The following is a 22,326-nucleotide window of genomic DNA, read 5'->3' as shown; positions in this document are numbered from 1 at the left end:
ACTGCATGATATTGTGGCTCGTAGAGCAGCATATTTAAGAGCACTAAGAAGAAATGAAAAGGGTACTAGGAAGCCAGTGGTGTAAGCAGATGAAACATGGATACATACTCAACTACACGGTACGCAAGTGCTGGCAATATACAGACATACCTGGTGTGTTGAAGAATACCAGTGCTGGGCAGAGGCTTATTGTTCATGCGGGGGGAGAAATGGGTTTCATTCCCGGCGCCGAATTGGTGTACGATACAAAATCAAAAACTGGTGACTATCATAATGAGATGAACAGTGCAGACTATCAGAAATGGTTACAAGAACAGTTGATCCCGAATCTTCTGCCCAAATCCGTAGTTGTCTTGGATAATGCCCCGTATCATTCCGTGCAAGAAAACAAACCTTCCACCGCGGCTTCCCGCAAAAATGAAATTCAGCTCTGGCTAGGAAGGAATAATCTTATATTTGATGATGATATGACGAAAAGTGAATTACTTGCTATTGTGAAAAGTAATTCTCCGAAACCGATATATACTGTGGACAGGCTATTAGGAGAAAAAGGGTTTACCGTATTGCGATTACCACCGTACCACTGCGAGTTAAATCCTATCGAACTGGTGTGGAACATGATAAAACAAGAAAATTGCGTCAAAAAATATCAGGGGCGTGTCCATGAAAAAATTGAAAGATGTGACTCTAAATGCCATGAGGGAGATAACACAAGAAGATTGGAAGAAAGCTTGCAGCGCCGTAAAGACAGTGACAGACGATTATTGGTGCCGCGATGGCTTAATGAAAGCTGAAATAGAAAGAATTGTAGTGAATGTGGGACTGGAAAGTAATAAGGAGGAGGAGGAGGAAGAAGATGATCTAGACAGAAATGCTGCTTCTGCAATAGAAGCAGAAAGTGAAACACAAACACCATTCGAAGGAAGTGACCGACGTTCCATGGATACAGAAGACGAAGAATCTGAAACAGCTACAGTTACTGAAGAACGTTCTACGGATACAGAAGGACGTTCTATGGATACAGAAGATTGAAGATCCGAAACAGCTACAACTACAGACGGAAGTTCCATTGATACAGAAGATGAAGAATCCAAAACGGATACAGCACACGAACTATCAGAGGCACAACAGGACCTCGAGTAGCGGATTCCGCGGTAAATGCCACATCAAGACACGGATGTTATCATGAAGGTGTATAACAACTAATAAGAATTTCATACCTAACTTTGATTTTGTCCCAATGTGTCATTGTTTTGTGGTCTTGTTTTTTTTTTTTTTTTTTTTTTTTGGGGGGGGGGGGTAATAAGTGACAACGAATATTAGTGTCGTAATTTGATAGCAAATCATTTATTTCTATGCCCTTTTTCAAGTTTATATGCCTTTAAAATAGTACATTGTCATTATATTACTACAGTATAGTTCCTGGCGTGAAGGATGTCTTGTATTAAGCAGCAACAACACCCAGAGTTCAAGTAATTTCACGCCATGAACTAAATTTGCCTAGAAGCCTTAAAATTTACGATATTTTAGGTAATATCAGTGCATCATGAAACATCTTGTACATACAAGCCTCGACTGCACTATTGTTTTAGGCATATATGCATTCATTATTATACTGTCATAATATCAAACCTGACGCTTTGTTTTAGGTTTTCATTTCTTTCTGGACTTCAGACATCAGGCACAGGCAGAGAGATGGTGGGGGAGGGGATATTGGAATGGCTCGATCGGGTCGTTTCGAACCGGTGTAGGCTTCGGATTCGCCGGGAATCGAACCCGGGACCCCTCAATCCGTAGTCAGCGACACTAACCCAGAAAATGCGACGCCAAACTTTACAGTTCATTGTATTTCCTAGATAGAGTCATTCGGATTCTGTCGCTGCGTCACTTACGTGCGGGTCAGACCGGGTTAACGTAAGTGACTCGTGTTCAGCTTTGATTTATCGCTGTTTTTCCTCCCCAGTTTTAAGACTATGTATCCTTCGAGTTCCTATTTTTAAATATACTACGCAATAGTAGAAAAATGACCTCTGTCTGACATATTGCTGCGTATTAGATGTGGTACAATGGTCCATTCAGATGTTCGGAAACATACTGTAACCGGCCAGTTATAAACTTCTATTTGTGTTGTACTTTGGTTTCAAATTTAATTCTTAAAGATGAACAAAACAAGGAAAAGATTCCTTTACATAAATTCAGATCAAAAATCTATAATAAAATGCGAAGAATTATTATGTAATTTGTCTGCGAATTCGTTTTATGTGCTGAAGACATTTTGACTTACATAATGAACTTCCTCATTATGGAAATCTTGCGTTGACAGATTTCTTCGTCTGAACCAAATTCTGACTTGTACATGAACCCGATTTTCTGGGTCATGGCGTGGTTCTACGTCACTAAGGGTAACAGCCTCAGCAAAAGAAATAGTATATAATCTCACGATATTTCCGGGATAGGAAGAGTGTGACCCGACATTCATATATCGCTGACAGTTTCGATGTAACTGGGATATTAAGAACACATTTTGTCTTCAGACTCCCGACATCATAGTCTTCATCAGATAAAGCTTTGAAGAGTTACTATTTTGTCAATACCAACCAAATTAAGGACTTGTGCTGAGAGTGGACCTCGAGTGACAGTCGTGGGACGATATCTTCAATAAGAAACTCAGGTATGTGCTTAAGAACTCTGTTAACTGCCAAGAATGTCTCTACACATAAACCGATTCACGAACACTACATAACTAATCTGAAACATTAAAATCAATCACACATTTGAGGCTTGTATCTTTTATTCACGCCTAGAATTTCCTAGTTTAATTAATATGTATATCTCTTCTATCAAGAGTATAGGAGGGAGTTCGTTATGTTTAAGACACAAAACCTCTCGCAATGTACCCCAATTAGGATAAACCTTAAGCATAACCACAATACTTAGGCCTATATCTAGGCCGAAGTGTCCCCCGTGGGTGAGTGGTAACGCTCGATGCTTTGTACTCAAGGGATCCTGGGTTAGGTTCCCGGTGGACTGTAGGGTAAGTCGGGTCCTTTGAAGCTTACTAGCTCGTTTAGGACGTTGGTAACAACTCAGTCACGCAATATAGGTCGTTCTGCCTCCAAAGAAGGCAATTCCGAATAAATTAAAAAAAAAGAAGAAGAAGAAGAAAGAAAGTCCGGTAAACACGAACGTTTCTTTATGCATTATGTTGTAACGGTCGTTTAATTGCACACATTTGTCAACATGAAATATCAGTTATAGGGCTCTTTAGTTTACTTAATCTATTGCAACATCGGTACAAGTACATGCATATCCCCCATAATCCAAATAACGTTACAAGTTCTCCCGATTCTTCCCAGCATCTCTGGGAAAACATATAGTCAACCATTTTTAATTCCTTTACGAAGCTTTTGTTCTTATTGTTGTTGCAAGAGATTGTTTTTCTTTTGCTAATCTGCAGAAAATTAGCAACAGATTTGGTCGTTGGAACATACATTTCACATTAGGAAGTATGCAATGCTTCTGTATGCAAATTATTTTACTATTTCAGCTAGTTCACCTGTTCACTTCTTTGAACACTTTCTCTCTGTCTCTCTTGCTTTGTGATGATCAGATGCGTAGCTATCACTAAAGCCTAGAGGGGGGCTAGGGTCCTGCCGTGGTGTAGTGTATGAAACACCACCTATTAAAGGAGCGACTCGGAATATCGGGAGGACAGGGGCCTACTGGGATATAGATGGGGGTCGTGGGTCCCGGGTAAGGTACGAACTCATGAGAGGGTTGGAGGAATCTCGCCCATTAAAAACTCCATAAAATGTTATTTCTACTTTATTTCCACTTGAGAAGAAACATTCCCCCCACTTCCCCGTCACCTAGGTTGGAACAATTTCGCACCCTAATCCCGGGTTCAGCATACTAACAATAACCACAAAACAGCAATAAATAAAGACTGAAATATGCAATGTAAGGTTTTACATCTCTGTTTTTAGTATAGATGAACTTCAATAATTTTTTGTAATTATTTCCATGATTTATTTTTCTTAACTTTTGATTTTTCTACGTGGGATTAGACTTGGATCTATGTGGGGCTTAGCCACCTGTAGAACCCCCTTAGCTACGTCACTAGTGAGGATAAATCCTTTACAATTCTACATTTTGTTTTTATGCTGTTCTTACAACAGGATTAACAAATTGATGCATTTGGATGCCTAAGTGCTTACAGCAGGATTCCTAAAGACCATCAAGACAAATTCTTACATATATATATATTTCATGTTTTTAGGAGTATGTTATAAAGTTTCAAAAGGTAGCACGTTTCATAACATGTTCCGTACCTTGTGTTGGAACGTGACGCTTTGTTCTGTTTGTTTTCGATATTGTGCATTAGCAACACTCGCCAATAGAGAGACAGGAAGCGCATGACTCAATGTTGACTACATCAGCGCCTCCAAATAAACAACGGCACTCCTGGATGAAACAGGTAGTATATATATTTAGAGTATAAATATTTACAGTTTTTTTTTTTTTTCCTGAAGAAGGTGGTGCCGGTCCATTGTTACTAAGTCAACTTCCACACTTTAACGTACCCTCCGATATGTCCAAGTCGTCTCTGGGTAGCTTCTCTCTTTTGATATTAACTGCAGAAAGACGACCGCCGCCATGAGACCACATATTCCTATGATTAAACTGTAAGAGGCGACACCTACTGTCCTGATGAACAATATAGAGGTTGTCCGTACAAGCAGAGATGGCTTATATAACGTTACTGTACGATTCATCTCAAAGAAACACATTCGCCGGAAGATGTAGCATTTGAGTTCAAAACGTGATTTAGGAGTAGCATATCCGGGACTTAGTTTTTTTTTAAAAAATACTCACGGAAACCACAAACCTGATTCTATTCCATTCAAGTGGAATTTGCTTGTTAACTTTCTGGTTTCAGCACCATCAAATACCACCCCACGGTTTTTTTTTTAGACAATACTTGCAATCTAAGGTCTATGAAGGCAACTCAGTATCGTGTTTTTAAACCAGAAGCTTTTCAACAGCTTCTCTCAGATTTCGCATTTTTTCAATTTCGGTAGAAAGGTCCTGGTACTGCATACAGCCAGAAAAAGCACTGATATATCGTACATCCGGTGGAAGACTGTTACAAGTCAAAATTACAGATTTGTGGAGACATAACTTTTTAAAGTTTGTTATTCTATCAAAATCGCCGCCCTCTGGAATACTTGTATTTCTGCCATCTAGGGATTAATTTGTTTAGTTACATTTATGCGAAAATACCACCAGGTACAGCTCGCTTTCTCTTTCTCTCTATTATCTTTTAAACGATGATAACTCACAATTTTTATTTTCTGAGTTGTAACACTCTTTCATCGGCTGTGCTATATATAAATTTTATTACGGCTGTGTTTGTGTCTTGAGATAATATAGTAAAATCCGCGAAAAGACGAGAAAATCGAGTTGTACTTTCAAATTATCGACCGACAAAGGTGAGACAGTTCACTGGCTATAATCGGAAATTGATTTTCCTTTGGAGCAGAGAGGTTAAATAATAACTTCTAATTTAATTATCATTACGGACTAATCTTTTTGTGTCTACCGATCACTTCAAATTCTTCTGAAAGGCTAAAGAATAATTATTTTAGGAAGATTCTATTGAAATTTCAGCTAATGATAAGGAAGAGATATCCTGATTTTTCCATCGATATATATATTCAAAGGAAGAAATGCTAGTATATTACTAGGTTTAAAAGAAAGAAAAAAAAAAGTTTCCCTGTTTTATGGTTTGCAACTGCCTTGTAGGTGTTTCTTATCTCAAGTCCCAGACTTGAATCAACTATCTGAATCAATATACAGCTAGCTACAAGGCACGAAACCAGCACAAGCAACATAGTATAGATTTTAAGCTACGACATCAGCACCATTTTAACTGAAAACCAACTAACAATATTCAAAATGTCTATGGAAAGAATACACGCAACCTATTTTGGAGACGTGATCCATAACAACAAAAGAGAATATACATAAAAGTTTTGCCACAACAATGTTAAAAGCAAGGATGTTATAAATAGAGGATCTGCCCATATGTATCTTCATCCTATTAAATCGGTGAAGCCAAAAAGCAACAGAGCATCGGCACGTCTGATTGGCTATTTTCGTTTCCGCCATGATTGTTGGCTCAAAACGTTGCGATCCTATTGGGCGGAGTGGGCAGAGTAGGGGTGGCAAAACTGTCACGTATGGCTTCAAGATTTTGTTGTAAGGGCAGATCCTCTATTTTATAAGATCCTTGGTTAAAAGTATCACAGACAAAGGAACCATGAAAAACAGAAGACCAAAGCTATATAAACAGACCTTCACTATTTTCCTTCTATATACACTAAACAAGATTACTTTGCCAAAGGCGAAAACGTAAGAAGTAAAAAAAAAAAAAAAAAAAAAGTACGTAAGCTATTTTTAACGTTAATTTGGAAGATGAGATTTGTAAAGAGTACAGAACACTTATTTAAACTTTTCACAGTCAATTCCATGTTTTCTGAAGACAGCTATAGTGCATAAATATCTGCATTTAAAAAAAATATATAAAATGAAATATTTGGTTTTCTTTCCCCCCCATAAAGATTGTCACTTTTTCTACATGCTCCTATTTCTTGCACATTTTATTATTGATATCTCTTAGATGTATGTATCTTCTGTCAAACGCACTAAAAAAAAAAAAAAAAAAAAAAAAAAAGTAACTTGAAAATAATTGACGTAAGTGAACTTATAAAATATACTTCCAGTTTTTCAATGGTATTATATTCACTCACATATTTTTTCTTCTTTATGTGCACCTAAATAACTCACTGCTTTTTATATTTTAAAAACACTTTAATTTAGAAAACCCCTTTGTAGTGTCGTTGTTCATTGGCTTGTTTTTCTTTTTTAATTTATTAAGAACGAAATCATCCAATCTATTCACTCCTGCCATATTTTTCCCTGTGTTAATTTTTTTAGAAAATCATAGCTGCCAATTCATAATTGAAAATTATTTAATTTTCTGGGATTTTTTTGTTTGTGATGCGCAAAATTTTGTTGTAGTAAAATCCATGTTCTTTAGTAATAATAATAATAATAATAATAATAATAATTGATAGGCGACATATTTAACAGTGTTGGATCCCGTTCCTTGTCCAGGTTTTTCTCTTTTTTTCCCCCTATGTAAAAGTTTTAAAAAAAAGTTCTTGGCAACCGATACAAAACTGAGTAGTTTTTGAAATAGTGCAGATGTTTATCACTATACTTGCCAACAGAAAGTGTGTGAAATATTTGCAAACATGGATTAATATCTAGTAAATTTGGACGTACACTGAACACCTTTAACTTCGATTATTCCCATCAAGCGATGATTTTAATTTGCATATATCTGACTAGAGTCTTTACTTATACAAATTGTCTTATCTTATATATTGCACGGACATTAAATTAAGTTTTCATTTGTTTCCCGCTTGATGAAACCGAATTTTAATCAATGTGTTTCGATTTTTATCCTAACTTGCTTATCAAAGTCTTTTCAACATTGATTGCATTATTACTACAACCGATGTACTTTACATTTCTAGTAATGCAACATCATATTAATATAAATATGTTTTGACTTTTCTTTTAGTTAAAGAAATCAAAAGTCAGAAATAGTTTAATATATTATGCTCACATAATTCACAAGACATTACTCGTCACAAGTTAATTATTAACATATCACATTTATATTTGGAATGAAACGATTGTAATGCAGATACTGCCTTCACCTTCTGAGTTAAATCATGTGGAATCCAAAGAAGTGGTAGAGCCCTCACTGGATTCTTTTAAAATAGCGTTTGGCCTCAACGTTCTTTTCGTCCGCTTTCAGTGTCTACAAAAGATAAAATTACAAAGCTACTTCCATACATACGGTATAAAAATGAATAGAACTAATAAAATTAAAAATTCACCTCAATAATGTTTTCATTTATTGTTTTGATTGAATCCAAGTTTTCATTCAATTGGAATATTCACAACGTAGTTATGGTGTGTTCAGTATGTGTCTCTAAATTGCTCAAAGACCTTTTTCACGATTTTCAAGAGTTCTATCTATACTGAGGTTTGGTTCAACGGCTAATTACTAATAAATTCTGAATCAGGATGAAAGTTTTCCAAGTGTGCAAAAACACCAGCTCTCTATGCTTACTACAACTTTCAAAAACGCTGGACAAACTTAGAATCTTTGCATGTTCGTATACGGAGCGAAGATGAGCGGCCTCTCCTTGAAAGACCAACTGACACTTGGCACATAACCATCACAGACACTACAGAATCTTCCCATAAATTTTATTAACTTTGGAAATGATCGAGCAGGGATTCCTGTCTCCTTGACGTGGAATGACCCATTCATCCAATAATTTTGTTCAGCTTGATGCAATTTATCGATCGTACGAGGGAGGATCACAAACTAAAGTTACAAAGCCGATATTTCTGAAGTTTCGTATGTTATAGAGGAATGAGGGGGTGTGCGGTAATTTTAATACATGGGGTTGGCAATTATGCAGTTTCAGACACTCGCCACCTACGGCGCTAGTTGTAGGTAAACACAAATGACGAACTGTTTAGGAAACTGGTCTCACGAAGAAGTCCGCTTAGTTATTCGATTTATGTGGGCGAAACATGTAACCGAGGCTGAAATTCACCGGCAGCTGGTAGAGGTTTATGGAGAGACTGTAATGTCTCGTTAGCATGTCGCAGAATGTTGTCGAAAGCTTGCAGCTGGTACAGAAAACGTCACCGACAAGGAGCGCAGTAGGCAATCCAGTACGGCATCAACAGATTTGAACACAGCTCACATGGAGGAGCTAATTCAGGACAACAGGAGGATCATATTATGACATCTACTGGCAGAATTGGGAATGTCGTTCAGAAGTGTTCGTCACATTCGCTTCAAACGAGGAGGTGAAACACTTCGCAACAACGTGGCCGAACACGTAAGGACAGAATTCTTACCAGGAGAGAATCTTCAAACTCATCCCACGATGCGATATGTGCCTCAACCGATATGGAGACTATGTCGAAAAATAACCTAATGTATATATTATCTGTTGGATGTATTGGTTGTATGAAATAATACATACATGTTTCGCTGCAGCCTTTGTAACCTTACTTTTTGGTCATCCCTCGCGTATGTCTTATATTTCGACATTTTTTTTTTTCGTTGAACGTTAATAATAATAATGTAAAATTTAATATGCTTTTAAATGCTATATGTCTGACTACTGATGCATTTATCTTACTTTCATCTTTATTCATTTGACGTCTTGTATACGCAATTGAAATACTCTCTGCTTGATGGAAGTCTTTGCAAAGCATCTAAAATTAATAATTACTTACCAACACAACCTCCTCATCAGAGAATTGGTATACTCTGTGAATTTTCCCAATTGGAGTCTCTGATTCAGTCACTAGTTTATCTCCGTCGAGTGTTGTAACATTCTACGAATAAGAATTTTGAAAACTTCTGTATAATAAGTAATAATAACGCACAGAAATGCCAAGAATATACTATTAATTACAAGAGGAAACTTTAACGAATATAGTATATGTAAAGCCGCGTCAGTTCCCGAAAGAGCAGGACGCTCATACTTTTAGGGATTATTCACTGAGTATCTACGAACTTACCAAGGGGGTAACAAAGCGACTTTTATTTACTTATCGACTGATACGAAAATAAGAAAGAACGTACCTGTACTTTATATCTGCATGTGTAGTGCCCTTGTACTTTATCTATGACTATGTGTGTATGTAGGGGGGGGGGGGATTTAACGTATATCGCATGTCTTGTGCACATGGATACTTCTTACTATTATACTACGTAGAAAATTTATGGTATTTCATGTAGAAGTGGTAATAGAACATAGAAGAAACGCAGATCAGGGGGTTCTCATGTATACTATTACCACTTTAACAAATTCCAACTAATAAAATTCATTTATGCTCTACGAGTTAAAACATTCTCTCTCCCGGGACAAATAATCCTCAACATGGGATATGAGTATTTTCGCAGTGTTACTTTTGTTCCGCATTTATTAAAAATCTCCCCCCCCCCCCCTCTCCAGAAAATATTTTGGAATCACCACTGGATCGGGTGTTTTCAAGAATGATTGTTTAACAACGTGCAGAGTTATTGTGCAAGCATACGGAAATCTGTATTTGATTTAATTTTACACAAACTGTACTACGTGGACAATAATAACCTTGTTACCTGGATCTTTGCGTGGTTAATAATTTGAAGCCTTTTCTACTTACAGGTCAATGCGAGATTTCTATATTTTTATAAGTTTCTCTTCCTTTCGTTTCGTAGATAAATTATATTTTCATTTGTGGTGAAACAGGGAATCTTTAATCATAACCGGCTGCGTCCAACGTGCAACTCCATTTAGTTCACTGTTGCCAGATACCATTTCCAACAAAATTTACATTAGATTATACGCTCAATCAACATATTTCTTTTATACTATTAGACAACTTATGAAATTAATGCTTCAACATTTTCTTCAATAGTTTGAAATGAAAAGATCCTAGAACACGTCGCTGAAATATTGATCGAGTCACTAATTACGTAAAAATCCAGGAACAAGTTTCTATTACTATTCATATGGAAATCTGAACTTTTTGGTGGAATTCTTCCTCTTAAATGACTTTTGTAATTCTGTTTGTCAGTGACATGGCTTAACACTTTTAGTTCAGTTTAGTAGTTGGTGAATTCCTCAGACAAATAAAGTTTGTGAACAACGAGATACAACTTAAAAATACATACTACAGAAGTGTGTTATAATTCTGGCATTATAACACCGAGTTTGCAAGTCATATTATGTGACGAAGGTATTTCAGTGACTGTATTAGTACTTTTTGCTTTAAAAAATATAATGTTTGAATTCTATCCAAAGACTTTCTGCACGCCTACCTTTCAAGGACAAAAGAATTTACCTCTTCATTGTGTGTTTTTGTATATATAAAATTATCTTGTTTACTGTAACTAATACAGGATGTTCTTTCGTATTTTCATGGCAAGTTGTTCGTACACCTTTGCATACAAAGCCCAAACATATTCTTACCTGTGGAACTTCAATAAAACGTGTAATGTGTTGAAAATTGAAACGGAAGGGCTACTAGCAAGACTCGGGCAGTGATCGACAGATTAGACAGAAGGTTAGCAGCCATCCAGAGCCCATTGCTGATTATACTTAAAAAAGAGAACGTTTTCGTTGCGAGTTTTACAACCTTCTGTCCCCAATATAATAATAATAATAATAATAATCCTTTGTCCCAATTATAGATTATTATCAAGCGTAACGTACTATCTACATATAAGAGTTATATATAAAGGCGTCACTTTGTGCTTCCAAATTCTTTCTTTGTTCCCCCATTCGTGCAGCAAATCAATCACTCACTATTGCCATGTTGTCTATTAGTCAAGTCACTGATACTGTTTCTTGAAACACAAAGTCCACTTGAATATGAAATGTAAATAAATAAATAAATGTAAAAAAAAAAAAAAAAAAAAAAAAAAACGTCATTTGGAACCGGGGTCAATGTCCGAATTGAAGGAAAATTTATGATTTTAAATTCACTGAGGAGTAAAAGAGAAACTGATTTTGTAAAAGTAATATATTGTAGGAAATTTCAAATTATGCAAGTTACTTTTATTTTAATAGGGTTTACTTATAAGAAGGGGAAGAATTTTTGTAAATACGTCTTATTTGAACTGGTACATTAAAATCTAGAACCCAGAAGTTACAATATTTGCAAAAGTATTCATCGATACCTATAGACTGTGTTGAAATTTTTGTGAACCTTAAAATTCATTTGCGTATTTAAAAAAATGTTTTATTGTTAATTTTAGTAGCATTTACATAACCTTACTATAAAAAGATGTCATTAAATACGTACACTCATGTCCAAAATTATTGTCGCATATCTATAACTGTCTTCTAGTAAGAATATAATTCGATAAAGATTTTGCAGGGTACTTTTAATACTGATATTATGTGTATAATCTGAAAATGTATATTTGTGGTAAATTTCATAGGAAAAGAATTATAAATACGAAAATTAGAATGAGTAAAACAAAATGTTGCTAAATGGACAAGAAAGTTTTATTGTTTTTATTTACTGCTCTTTTGGCATGAAATTTGCCACGTACACGTCTTTGCCGATTATACACATACTAACATTATAAGAAATACCGAGCGAATTCGTTATCAAATTATATTCCTACAACAACATATTTATAGACATGCAACAATAATTTTGGACATGAGTGTACATCAATGCAGAATACCAATCTTTTGGAATAACATCGTGACGACGCTGAGTCTCATACTAGTAATTGTTTTTGATGAGGGGACATTTAAGATGAATGAAAAAAGGGGGAAAAAAAGAAAGAAAGAAAAACAACTTTTACACTTCTAAAGGCAAAATTGTACTCTCAGACTTTGGCAACATTGTTTTGTGCAAAATGGAGCTAACTATCAACAGAGACTCTTACACTGGCTGAGAATGAATGAAAGAAAACAGTGTATATAAAATGATATTCTTAACTCGATAGGATTAGGCTACAACCTTAAGAGCCTGACATACTAAAAATAATATAAAATTTACCACTTTCCTTTTCGTCGTTTCTCTTAAGTGGAAGAAGATACTGAAATGGAACTTACCACAATCATAGATAACGTTATTCTACAACAGAAAAAATGAATCTGAAGAATTTTCAGTGTTGCCATTCATAGAAATTACAGTATTACCAGAATAACAATTCCCCTAAATCTAAGTTAAGGCAACGACTAGAGAAACGAACTCAACTGCATTTGATTACGTATCATGTTGTCCTGGAATCCTGTGAACTACTTTTTAAATAATAGTTGTATTTAGTTTGTAATAAGCAAAATAGTGTTAATATAGAGTTATTAAAATCAAATAATAATGTTATTTAAAAAGTAGTTCACGGGATTCCAAGACAATATGATATGTAATCAAATGCAGTGGAGTTCGTTCCTTATGTCAGACTCTTAAGTTCTCTTATTTGATTCATAATAATAACAAACATCAGGTAAAACTCCCTTTTTCATTTCTGATAGTCTAGAAATATGAGTATAATTCATTTCTCAAGAAAAGGAACCATCTTACCTTGAACTGATCGCCGCTTGGCATGCTCTCTGTATATTCTTCACCTAATTTGAACTTTAGTTCGACCGTGCGGAAGAGAGTACTTGACTTTATTATCCAATCGTCACCATCATTGGAGATTTCCAAAAGAGGACTCGAAACCTGCATCATTTTACGTGCAATAAAAGGTACACCTAGAACAGGAACGTATAAAGTCTTGTTTTAAAAATTCCTGACAACCCCACCTCTCTTTAAAAAGCTCTTTAGTCTTATTCATTATGGGAACTATATCAAACAAATGTCAATCTTCTTTGGCTGTTTAAGACCATTATTAAATTGTAAACGTACTCATTTACTTATTGCCTCTAATATTTAATGTACGGTTTTGGTGTTCCCTGACACCTTCCTCAGCACATCTAAGCAACTTATATGCAACCCATCTCTCTTCTTACAATTTTATCTTGCACTATTTGGTGTGCACGGCAAACATAGATGAGGTCAAAAACTGATAAAAACGGCAAGAAGGAAGATGAGTTACAGGTAAGCTGCTCGGATCTATTGAGGAAGGTATCAAGGAACACCGAAATAATATTGTTAATAGTACATTAAATAAGACGCATTAAATAAAATAATACGTTTATAAATTGTTTTAAACACGTGTTATTCCACATCCTTAAACGACCTTTATTTAATGTCAAAATACGAAACTGTCCTGCGTACGGTTGTGACAGTACAGCTTGTTGAAGAAAGTTATTTATTTTCTAAACAGATTTGTGATTTAACAAGTATGAATTGGAAATTTATATTTGGAATATGTATTGGAGGTAAGGCACCCGATAACAATGTTCTTTCACTGTTCTTGTTTACGCGCTCGCTCCCTATGAACGCACAAATTGATTAATATTGGTATTTCGGGTTTTGTTCCGCAGATGTGTGCAAGAACTGGCCTACATTAAACTAACTTTAAAATTTCTGGCTTACTTTTTCGGAATACATCCACGTTTGTTTTCCCACTCTCATTTCTATGGTATATGATGCATGCTGTATTCATATCCATAGCGGCTAAGCCCTCCTAAAGTAAATCTGTCCCCAGGAATGCAACAACTCCTATTACAAACAATTTATAAAGTCTTAGAAGTCGATTTCCTTATGAGGGGAAAACATGTCATGAATGCATACATCTTCGCATAAGCTTACATCTCCTTATTTCTTCAGCTGCGCGTATTTCTCATATTTAAGTAAATTACTTAGATATTAACGACTCCATGGAGATTAACAATATAGGGGCCAATATTTTTCCTGTCAAGTTTGCATTACTACGTCCTGATATTCTTAATGTTCCCCAAAGAAGCAAGTACAGGTTTACAATGGTAATTTCACGGTTAAAAAGAATAAGCGCATAAGAAAGAGTATGGTCTAGGAGATTAAGAAAGAGTATGGAGCATTTCTGCACAATGTAGGAAACCGTTATTTTATGGGTGTCAAATTATTCCAAGTGTTAAAATGAATGAGTGCATATGGAAGATAAATTGTAACATTAATTTCCACTAACGGTTTCACAAAGTAGAGTACGTGTATTTTATGTACACAAGTATGATGTTACTAGTGTTAAACCGTGACAAATGCCCTAACCTCAGAATTTTGATTTCTGGGCTTTCGGCATCTATGGCCGTGTTAGCCAACGCCATCTGGACACATGTATCCAGATAGCGTTGTGTTAGCCCTCACGTATGAGGAATGATGTCCCTCGGTGATCACAATATCCAAGGAAAAGGAAGGAAGGAAGTAGTCTGGGACCTATATGTTAGGAACCACCTCAGTATTTGCCTGGAGTGAACGACGAAAAGCCAGGAAAGCCCATTTAGGTTGGCTGGCCTCAAAAAGTGCCCTCACCGGGAATCAAAACCGGGATCACTCGCACCGAAGGTGAGCGTTTAATTACTACGCTACGCGGGGCCACAAGTACCCTTACCTATGCAAATGTGTTTTGTTTTTATCCGATATAAAATATTTTCCAGTACCCTCGTTCATGCTCATACCCTCTGTCGCGGGCACCTGCTCTCTGTGGATTCCCAAGTGGGAGCCTCGCTTCTGTGCTTCTGCCTTGGTTCTTTTAGATAGCGTACTCGCTTTTAGCTTTGCCACCTAGCACACGTTCGTTAGTTTTATCTTATCATTTTTACGTCATACTACGCCCGTAAGCGTAATTGTACGCTTAACGAGAAGTCGAAAGTTGCTTTTCCCCATGAATGCAAATTCTACCATAAGAAAATTTTTCTCAGGCCCTACTAGTAAATTCCCTGATGAATTAAGGAGCATGGAGAGGATGAATCAGGGAGATTTACTTTACAGATCCAGATATTGGTAAAATTTACAGAACAAATTTGTAATAATACTTTAACAGACAATGTGTAAGTTATCGAAATATCTTGTTTTCTTAACTTGTGAGATGCGTATCACGTAGAAATATATTAATGAAACTATAACCTGTGAAGTACGAATTTACCCACAAGGTAGCCATTAATCGCAGTATACAAAGTGAAGTATCTGAACTCATGACGCGCAACTGGAGAAGTGTCTGAGGGTTAAGGGATCCACATAATTAAGAAATTTACGTTAGTATTGTGTTATCATATTTGGGACACAAACATGCAAGCAATAAAAACATATCGGAATATTGCATGTAACCTCATTACTAACGTATAAATACATAATCGAATATGTAGTGTTTTTAGCTATTTTCGTTTATGTGTATGCCCACCGTCGCCGACGTACCTGCACCATACAGATATACTGCGCTGCCCCCGTGTTTTGATCTTGTCTTGATTCGATTAGATTGTATTCGTGATTTTTAGTAGACATCTAGCATAAGTTCGCTAGTGTCCTTTGTACAAGAGTTCTTATCATGTACGTATAATGAAGCCTTTCTGAAGTGAAACTACACAGAGGAATGTGAGTCCACACCCCAAACTGATTGCTTGAAGATATAAAAAGTCGATTTACTGATTAATAAGTATATTTTAATGAATTTATGTATGGATATATACAATATTTCTTCACCGACATGCATAATACAGACTACAATGTAACAGAATGCAATCACTCATGCCATATCAATTTTCACGCATTTTGTCAATCTGTACGTAATTATTCGAACATGTGCGAAGAAAATAAGGTGTGGTGTAGTTTTGGCGGAACACATTTCGAAAGATTTGCAGGTGAAATTGAATACTTTGTATGAAAAGATATACTCATAAAGGATACATTTCTGCAGGCGACAAAATTTTATACAAATACAGCTGTATTTCAGGTTTACAAGTGTAGGGTTACTAGTGTAAAATGATTACAAATGCTTTACGGTGGATAAAATAAGTGAGTGCATATGAAGGATGACTCTATTAGATATTATCTTTCGCTGGCGGTGTATTTCTGCAAAATGTACCAAAGCTATATTTTATGTTTACATCTGGAACGTTACTAGTGTAAAGCCAGGACAAGTGCTATTGAAACTTGTATCTTTGCCAAAACCTATTTCTTTTTACTGTCCTCGCTTACGCGCCTCCTCCCTTCGGACGCATCCCCGCACTACCACGCGAGCCCATGTCCGCCCTATCTTACTCAGTCAGATAGCATTCGTGGTTTTTAGTGGCAATCTAGCACAAGTTGGTTTGTGCTTTTGCACTTTAGTTCTTATGCTGTACATTCGGAAATTGTATTTATACGCAAATCGAAAATGAATTGTAATTTTTAAACAATTATCTCTGGTGGCACCCTTGAATTTTATCTATGCCCAGTGAAATATTTTCATGTCGTCCAGCGCAAATCTTTTAGGACAATAAGTAAATTAGTGAAAGAATTACAATTTTTCAACAACTATTTCTAGTGGTGCGCTAAAACTACACTCGAACGGAAAATAGTGATGGGTATGTCATAGGGAATCCTTTAAGGCACAAAAGGTGCTTTTTTGTCATTGAATTGACTGTTTATTGTTAACCTACACGAGAAGCGAAAATGGGACGCTTTGTCAATGTATGATATTAACAAATGTCATTGTCGTACCTACGATTCTAAAATACTCGTCCAAATTTTCATTCTTGTAATGTTGGTATTTTCCTGTAATTTGTGCCATTTGTGTTTAAATAAGCTCTATGATTTTCAGATGTAGTAAAACTTTTCTGGAATCACTTAACTCAGCTGTTACAGAAGATCAGGGCTGCCAACTAAGTACCTAGTAATTATTGTGCATGATGGTCAATATTATGGTATTTTCTAGAGTATTATGGTACGCTCCAAAAATCAAGCGTGATATACAGTAATTATTATTGCTTCCCCCCCCCCTATTTGTTTATTTGTCAATTGGAAAGCTACTTATTTCGAGTTTTATTATTATTAATATAATAATAATAATAATAATATAATATATGTGACAATACCATGAACGTCGTTTCTCTTACGTATTGGTACAATAACATCTAACCAAAATAGTCTCAAGTTTATGATGCACTAGACCACATTGTGCAGTAAAATTAGAATATCTATAATACTCACTGACAGAACTCGAGATATAGTGACAAGCGAGTTCACAGATCTCTTTATTCAAGGTTCAAATGCAAGGAAGAAAATTAGTAGCTAATGTTTCATATATAGTGCTACACCGTCTTGTACGGAAGAAGCACTATATTCATTACATACAAGACTATCAGTTTTATCATGCTACATTATGAAAAACCTAACAGGAAAACGCTAAAATGCACACAGAATTTTCGTGGCTTCACAGAAACGTTAACTTCGCATAAAATTTAAAAGTTGTATAACTTTATTTGTAATTCATTTCAGCTCGTCAAATTCTTTTTACATGCACAGAGTAACATAGTCGTTTTGGGCGAACTAACCTATCTCATTTAGGATTGTTCTTCCATTTAATATTTATATATAACCAAGGTTTCAGAGGCAGCAACTGAAGGGATATTTTACACTCAAATACTACTAATAACTAGGGAAGGAAAATTTGGAAGAAAGTCAACCACGACCTATTTAGCCCTATTTAAAGGTGCCATTCCAGCATTCACATGGTGAGAGTGAGGAAACCATGGGAAACCTCAGTCAGAATGGTCGGTCTCGCGATTTGAACCCAGGATCTCCCAATTGCAAAGCCCATGCTTATCACTTACCTACGCTCGTTTGGTGATAGGCTATATGCAGAGGATCTCTGTTACTACCTTAGATGCTTGGAACCTCGGTCTGATTTCCGATGGTTTTTGTGTGGTTCGGGCCCGATTAAATTTATGCACCTAGTATTGCCCAGAAATTTCGTGATGAAGTACGAGATGAACAGAACTCTTCCAGTAAAAACAGCATTCTTTTTTTCTAGACGAGACAGCTCTTTCACTACACCTTTTAGAGACAGGATAGCTCCAAACCTTGCTCAGATTCAACATTACATTTCTCTGTGCTGTAAGGAATGAAACTCCAATGAAACAAGCACGTACTATACTTTAAAAAGAAAAGATTGGGTAACATTAACACGCACGAAATGGAATGGCTCTATGCATTATGTATCGCCGTGTACCATAATTGCTAAAGTCGTCGCCTTTGGTGCGAGCAGTCCGCGTTCGATTCCTGGTGGGGACACACGGTCGAAAAGATGCGTAACAATTGTTCTGAGTGAGGCTTTTCCTGGTTTCTCCTAATTCAAACTCACGAATGACGGGATGCACCTAACATATAGGTCTCAGGTAGCTTCCTTCCTTTCCCATACCCGAATAGTGTGATCACCCAGATTCGTTATCTCTAATATACGATGGGCTTAAGGCCTTAGATGCCAATAATGCTCAGAACTTGTATGTATAAATAAATATATATTTAGATCGATAAATCTGCACTACAAAAATTACATTCTAAAGAAGTTTCGTAAAAACTCCTCCCTATTACTACTGAGGTCTATAATACATGAGAAAAGTTATTTTTTAAAAAATCCAATACAATACAGTGGTCGCCTTGCAATTGCATTTTTCTTTCTTTCTTAGTTTCTGATGCGGCGCAGAGGCAAGTATTAAAGAACAGACGGAATCCTCATCTGCCAATAACTGTTTTCCGAAAAGAAAACCACTCCAGTCACTTCGTTCTAAAGTGGAACAAAGTTGTCCTTTTGGTAAACAGGGCAATAAAAATATTCAGGGATAGTATATGTTTATGGTACCGTACTTCAGAAGGTAGAGACAGAGAATACAAAGGAAGTGAAACCAGTGTCATATTTATAACTTTATATTCTGTGGAAAAAAAATACAAAAATTCCATATTCGTCCAATTTTCCAATATTGAAGTGAAGCAAAAAGACAGCCGCATCTCGTGGATTATGGTACTTTTGCGTACCATAATGAAAGTACTATGGTACATGGTACAGGACTTGAAATTATGGGATGTGTACCATAATTATGGTACGGTTGACAGCCCTGCAGAAGATAAGAAACTTCAGCTATGGACAACCCTGAGGAACTTCGATAGCCAAATCGAGTAATCGATAGTAGAGTGTTCTTAGATTTTTTTTTTTTTTTTTTATGTTTACTTAATGTAGTGTATATACGAACCTTGATGTAAATATAAACTTTTGTGCGGAAGACGTTATTCTGAATAGTTAATAACTGTGATGGATAAATAACCGCATCGTATAGAAGAAAGACTAATATTTTTTACATGTGTAAGTGCTATCTTGCAGATTACAGCCTTTTTACCCAGATTTTAACGGAATCCCAGATAAGGCCACAGATAATTTACCGGTATATTAAAAAAAGGAGAGAGCGTTGTATCGTAAGGGATGAGCTGGAAAAGATTCGAAAATACTGGTACGCTCGTATAGTTGAAGGTGGGTTAGTAGCCAGGTTGGTTCCTCTATTTATCAATACTCAATACTGAATTCACATAATGCGGAGCGAGCGATAGCGAGTGAAGGCTAGTTTGCAGCTAGGTTGATTGCTTTCTTTATTACGACTCAATTGGGATGCGGACCAGTGTTCTAAATGAAATTTGTGAGTTTTACGCACCATGATTAGGCTAAAGGAGACGATGATTATGAGAAATGAATGAAATAGTGAAATGAAGAAAGTGGGAGGAAACGGGAGAACCTCGATAAAACTAACGAGCACGGTGTTTGTCCACCACAAAGCCCACACGCCGCGAACTGAGATCGAACCAAGGACCTCAAGCACAGGAGGTGAACGTTCTACCACTGAGCCACCGCGCTCCTCGACCAATGTTCTAGAACCATACCGAGGAGTTGCATTAATGGTTGCAGAATCACTTTGGGGCTGAGTATAGAACACGAACTAAAAATAGAAACCAACTTGTGCTAGGTACCCACTGAAAACTACGAATCCTATCTAACAGTCAGGACAGGATCTCAGCATAGAGAGCCGCCGAAGAGTAACTGGGTGCGTCCTTTGGGAGCAGGCGCGTCAGCGATGTGGGTATACACTTAAACTACTTATGAGAAGACAAAGGGACAAGGTACGTCCCAATGGAATTTTCACCAATCCTTTATTCTTTCCTCAGCACCTTTCCACTACCAGCCTCTTTATTTTATATCAAGTTTTAATTTACCGCAAAACCATGTTAAGGCATCAACCTATTTGAGTTTCTTAATGTCGTCTGCTCGTTCCATTTCTGACGTATTATCTCATGTGTGTTTATTACCCGTCATTCAGTTTTCAAGGGAGAGGGAAACGAAACAGGGCAGTATGAAAAGAAACGGCACACTGGGACGGCTTTCCTTTGTGGACAAGAGGCTGTCTTTAGAGTGAGGCTACTATAGCAGAGAGAGCACAATTATGCTCTGTAGGCTAAAAGGATGGATAATTAAAGAAAGAGAAAGATTGTAAAATTAAATTTTTTGTGCTCTCCCACCGACAATTCAATCTGGAACCATATGGGCCAAAGGTACACGCATTAGCCACTAGAGCACCGAAGTGGGCGATAAAGATTTATGTAGCATTTACTTCAAAGTGAGTTTTATTGCATAAACAACTGTTTGAATATAAGCTCGTCTCCACATAAAACATATCAATGTATACGACAAAATAAGGATAAGTGTGTTTCTGCACAAACCAAGTAAGGGTACAAAATTAGTGAAAGGTGACACGAAAACTAAATGAGAAATCCTCTCCTGTATAATGTCAAATTCGTTATGTGAGTCCTTTTTCAAATCCCCGCTTTATATATGTACAGTCAAAATGTTTCTAGGAAGTGGCGATATAATAATCGTTAGACTCACATGGTTTTCCTTAAGTTCTTATGAGATTTCAACAAATGTTTCTTCCAAAATTTGAAGATAAAATAGTGGATTAACAATGTCATTATCTGATTGATAGATTTCTTACCAGTTTATGCATAGATTTAGTTTATCTTTGCCAGTAATTTCCATTAAACATCCTACAACCAACTGCAGACCAGTTGCTAAAAAGGTAGATCGAAAATTAACATGTTACATCTTGCTTTGTGTCTTCTTCCCTATTCTCTATAACGAATAACTATTGTAACATTTTGCAGATAATATTGTTTATTTTATAATTACTTGGAGAACATAAGAAACACTTATTTTTATTTATATAACGCTTACCTCCATGTTCTCTGAGGGCAAATATGTATAATTTTCTGCAATATTTCAAGACCTAATCAGACTTCATATTTTGGCCGCAACAGATTATGAATTTTACATACTTTTGTTTGTCCTTACATTTTGAATTCATCGAAAATCCTTAGAAATGTATATCTTCTGCCAAACTTACGTGAGTGCCGCGAATTTTTTTTTTTTTTTTAACCTTCTTCAATCGCGCTTGCTTATTTTTCAGAAGTAGTCGCCGCGGACTGACACTCCACATGCAAATAAGTTCTGTACGTTCTGAAACATAATAAATTGCATTGTAAAAATTAATATTTTCAACAATAGTGCACGTTTCGAAGTGCATCTGTACTCTGATAAGCAGAAGCCGATTGTCGTATGAAAAACAGGAATTGGGAAGAGTGATTTTCGTTGTAGTAAATTACATTCATTATTCTCTGCGGAGTGAGAGTCTGCGGGCGACCACTGGAGGGTTAATTACAAACTTCGATAATAATAATAATAATCTAAGCCAACAACCGGGAAAATACAATAGGCCC

General features: G+C 36.2%; 1 protein-coding gene across 1 annotated transcript; it reads right to left on the bottom strand.

Moving 5' to 3' along the window:
• Positions 1 to 6,613: 6,613 nt before the first annotated feature.
• Positions 6,614 to 17,403, bottom strand: LOC145694389 (fatty acid-binding protein-like). Its single transcript, XM_081770564.1, has 4 exons — positions 17,233 to 17,403; positions 13,195 to 13,367; positions 9,400 to 9,501; positions 6,614 to 7,894 (listed from the first exon to the last, which is right to left on the bottom strand). Exons 1-4 carry the CDS (start codon positions 17,300 to 17,302, stop codon positions 7,835 to 7,837), a joined length of 405 nt encoding a protein of 134 aa, XP_081626690.1. The 5' UTR covers positions 17,303 to 17,403; the 3' UTR covers positions 6,614 to 7,834.
• Between the last annotated feature and the right edge of the window lie 4,923 nt (positions 17,404 to 22,326).

Source organism: Thermobia domestica, chromosome 9 (genome assembly GCF_964235325.1).
Source record: "Thermobia domestica chromosome 9, izTheDome1.hap1.1, whole genome shotgun sequence".
Lineage (NCBI taxonomy): Eukaryota > Metazoa > Arthropoda > Insecta > Zygentoma > Lepismatidae > Thermobia > Thermobia domestica.
Note: the sequence above shows the minus strand (reverse complement) of the source record. Positions and strands in the feature narration are given on the sequence as shown.